Source organism: Populus euphratica, unplaced genomic scaffold (genome assembly GCF_000495115.2).
Source record: "Populus euphratica unplaced genomic scaffold, PopEup_1.0 scaffold26.1, whole genome shotgun sequence".
Lineage (NCBI taxonomy): Eukaryota > Viridiplantae > Streptophyta > Magnoliopsida > Malpighiales > Salicaceae > Populus > Populus euphratica.
In genome coordinates, this window is record NW_011499896.1 from 590,721 (window position 1) to 594,752 (window position 4,032).

At 36.0% G+C, this 4,032-nt stretch overlaps 1 protein-coding gene across 2 annotated transcripts in view; it reads left to right on the top strand.

Moving 5' to 3' along the window:
• The first annotated feature begins 416 nt into the window (after positions 1 to 416).
• The window catches only part of LOC105132049 (auxin response factor 4-like), a 6,103-nt gene continuing 2,487 nt past the window's right edge, over positions 417 to 4,032 (top strand). For both annotated transcript variants that reach the window (XM_011035317.1, XM_011035318.1), the window contains exons 1-9: positions 417 to 1,131; positions 1,362 to 1,474; positions 1,815 to 1,910; positions 2,072 to 2,128; positions 2,397 to 2,555; positions 2,838 to 2,922; positions 3,341 to 3,431; positions 3,732 to 3,896; positions 4,019 to 4,025. In XM_011035317.1, the coding sequence (XP_011033619.1) occupies positions 1,017 to 1,131; positions 1,362 to 1,474; positions 1,815 to 1,910; positions 2,072 to 2,128; positions 2,397 to 2,555; positions 2,838 to 2,922; positions 3,341 to 3,431; positions 3,732 to 3,896; positions 4,019 to 4,025 (888 nt within the window). In that variant the 5' untranslated portion in view covers positions 417 to 1,016. The remainder of the gene's footprint in view (positions 1,132 to 1,361; positions 1,475 to 1,814; positions 1,911 to 2,071; positions 2,129 to 2,396; positions 2,556 to 2,837; positions 2,923 to 3,340; positions 3,432 to 3,731; positions 3,897 to 4,018; positions 4,026 to 4,032) is intronic.

The following is a 4,032-nucleotide window of genomic DNA, read 5'->3' on the forward strand; positions in this document are numbered from 1 at the left end:
TTATTTATTATCATTCAATTTTTTTACTGTATAAATTAAAAATCTCATTTCATATGAGATAATTTTTTTTTTAAAATTTTATAAAATATATTAACTTAGAATTATTTGATATTATTTTTTCATTAACCAACAATTTATTTTAACTATATTAATATTTTTTTATTAAAAAACTTTATTAAAATTTTCATGACATGGTTACAAATTCAAACAATATCGAAATTTCGATGTCCAAAAAGAAAGAAAGAATTTAAGTCAGCACAAAAGTGAATGACAGGCTAGGGAGCGGACGGAAGTTGCCATAAAAGACATGGGGTGAGACACGGTGGCAGCTGACAAAGACTAGAAAAGGAGATAAATATGAACGAGAGAGGACGGAGATTGCCATGGCAGAGAAGGAAAAAAGCAAGGGGAAGGTGCACGTGGGCAATCAAATCACACATCGAAGAAATCGGCCAGCAATGTAGCAAAAATCGCCAGCACAGAAAACAAATGATAAAAACATTGGCCCCAGATGGCTTTAGCCTCAGTAATCAAGAGCATGATGAAATAGAAATAGCACTGTACCACCACTCTCTTCTCTATTGTTCAGAGAAACACACTCACACACATTCACAAAGAAAGAGAGAAGAAAGAAGAGAGAGCAGTTTTAGCTGGTTTATTGTAGAAACAGTAGTGCAAACAACCAGCATCCCCATCTGACATTCCTCCCTCCCCCATAGCACTTCAATTTCAAAAACGTTACATAATATTTTGAACAGACCAAAGCTTGTTACGTACCGAGGGCGTGGCGTGGCGGTGGCGGAAGAAACAGAACAAAATTTTTAAGAAGAGCATCGCAATATTCATTGCATAGGCGGAGACGGGACACCTGACTGCAAACTTTGTTTTTGTCTTCTACTACTACACGGTGTTGTCAGTCAGTCATTCAAAAGCAGGGGCGAGGGCAGGGCTTTTTTTCTCTGTCTCATTTTTACTTGCATCAATCTTGTTTTTGGAGAAAAAGGAGAAAGAGAGAGATGGGTCAGAAGAGGAGTGTCGCTGGCGACGCAAAGACGTCAAGAAGTCATGAGGTTGGACTACTTAAGACCACTAAATGTTTCAACAATGGCTTGCCTCCTTGCAACCCCCAAGGTCTTTATTTTTTATTTTTTGTTGTAATTATTTCCTTTTCCACGCTTCTTTTTAATTACAGGATGACATATTTAGATGGTCTTTTTTCTGTAGACAGAGAGAGCATGATTTTTCTTTTATGTTCATGAACGTTTTATGTTTTTCTGTCTTTTTTTCTATATATTTCGGGATACGCGAATTCAATTTCGTTGTTGATTTATTTTAATCTTTGTACATTCATGATGTCTCAGAAAATAAAGATGATCTTTACACTGAACTGTGGCATGCATGTGCTGGTCCTCTTGTTTATGTACCTCGAGCTGGTGACAAGGTTTTCTACTTCCCTCAGGGTCACATGGAACAGGTTCTACTTTCCACTTTTAAAAACATTGCTTTAATTTCTTTCTTGAATTTAACCATCACCTAATCTTTTGCACATTGCAATGGTTGAAGAAACAAGATTCTATTCCATTTTGTTTCATACGAGAATTATTGCCTTGAATTGTTTCGTCATCGAGCGTGAATTTACAAGAAACAAGACGGGGTTGTTTTTACTGGATTCCCAAAATGTTTATATGATGCATTACAATAAGGTGCTGAATTCGTCTGTGAATACCCAGAAACAAAGTTTAGAAAACTAGTTGTTAAATTTGTTTGCTCATAGCATTTGAGTTTATATTTTTGTGTTCTGAAATCTGCTACAGGTTGCAGCGCTCATGAATGAAGAAGGTAAGATGGAAATGCCCATCTACGATTTACCTTACAAGATCCTCTGCAAGGTTGTCCATGTTGAGCTTAAGGTATTCCATTTTCATGGCATTGCTTGTTTGTTTTATCCATTTGGAACGATTTATATGGTTATATCGTCAAGACTCATAGATAGGTTAAAAATTTGTTGTGCTGTATTGTGTTAAGTTAAAAAGTTTTCTCGTGTTCTTAGTGTTTTGTCGTGATCTTGCAGGCTGAAGCTGGAACTGATGAGGTGTTTGCCCACATAATTTTGCTTCCAGTAGCAGAGGTTAGCTAGCTGCTGATATTGTTATTTAAACTGCAATATTTTATGTTTATAAATTAATGAACTCATTTCATGTTTTCGATGAGGGTATATCTATATAAATCTAGATCTTACTTATCAATTAATATACAGGACTCTAGTCATCAGAACATGAAATTGTCCCTTAAAATCCCATGGAGATGACCCGAATCATTCTCTAAAATTTTATTTATTAATGTTTTTGTTATTTACCTCATCTATCAACCCATGTTGATGCGTTGTTTCCCTTCAGGAAGATGAGCTAAGCTCAAACAAAGATGGAAAGTCCCTTCCCTTGCATAGAAAAACTTGTGCACGATCCTTTACCAAGAAACTTACTCCATCTGACACAAAGACACATGGTGGATTCTCTGTTCCAAAGCGACACGCTGACCAGTGCCTTCCTCCTCTGGTTAGTATCCTTGTGATTTACTTAGCAACTGTACTTTGTACTGTGAGAGTTGACACCTTGTTGGATTGGTTTCTCCAATTGTGGTCATCAATAACAACATTGTGAGCCCGTTGAGCTGTAATTCTTACTCATTTTTCACCACAATGATTTTAATTAGATAACTTCTTTGAATTAGGCAGATGGCGAATCAATTCCCTTATTGAATGACTGTACTTTGTCAACCTATGTTGAACTATTTGGACATGGTGATTTTGTATTCATACGTTATAGTTGGTGGTGCAGGACAAGTCTCAGCAACCCCCAGTGCAGGAACTTCTTGCCAAAGACTTGCATGGGTTTGAATGGTGCTTTAAACATATCTATAGGGGTAACTCCCACTTAACTAGAGATCTCGAAATATCAAGGCCTGAAATAATTCAGCCCTACTTCCATTCTTTAATATAGTGTTAAAGGATATGCATGTTCATAATTCATGGGCGTTTATTGTGTTTGAAAAATGAAGCGTAGCCTTTTTTTTTTTTATCGTATGTCCATATTATCACGTTCATAAATGATAAAGATGAAGCGTTTTTATTTCTACTTGGAAAATGTAGTTCTGCTGCATCTAATAATGCTGAAGGAAAAGAAAAGACAAATGTATTTCATTGTTCAAATGAAATTACAACATCCTCACTTCAATTCCTTAGTAGTCTGCAATGGATTACAAGTTCCATCAAATGTATCTCTAATGTTTTGTGGAAAATAATTATTTTTAATCTTCTTTATTTTTGACTGAATCATTGTAGGTCAACCAAAGAGGCATTTAATTACAAGTGGTTGGAGCACATTTGTGTCTTCAAAAAGGCTCGTTGCTGGGGATTCATTTTTCTTCCTTCGGTCATCTCTCTCTCTCTCTCTCTCCCGCTTCCTCCCTCACTCTCTGATGTTGTGTGTATTAAAGGATTTGACATTTACTGCATTAAGTTTGTTAAATTATCATTGTATAACTTGTGTTTTCATGTATCTGCTAAACATTGTCTTTAGTGACTAACCATGATATTTTTTTTCTGGCTCTAGCCTATAATTCCGTCCTGTTATGTATCAAATATTTATTTTAGAATAATTGTAATCTGTTACATGTTCAAGTTTTATTGATAACTCTTGATTTGTCAGATGAATAACAATATTTGTTTTCAGAGGTGAATCTGGACAACTTCGGGTTGGGGTCCGCCGAGCAATGAAACTAGAGAACAATTTGTCAGCATATGTCTTATCTTCCCATAGTATGCAACTTGGCATACTTTCCAGCGCTTCCCATGCCATTGCTACTGGAAGCGTGTTTAAAATCTACTTCCATCCTTGGTGAGTAATAGTCATGTGGTGACTTCTGAAGTTCTTTGGAAAAAGGTCATTGACTCTAGCAATTGTAATTGGCTCTCTATGTTTTCAAGTTTTGAGCAAGGAACTTTTTATGCCTTTTTCAGGACAAGTCCTGCTG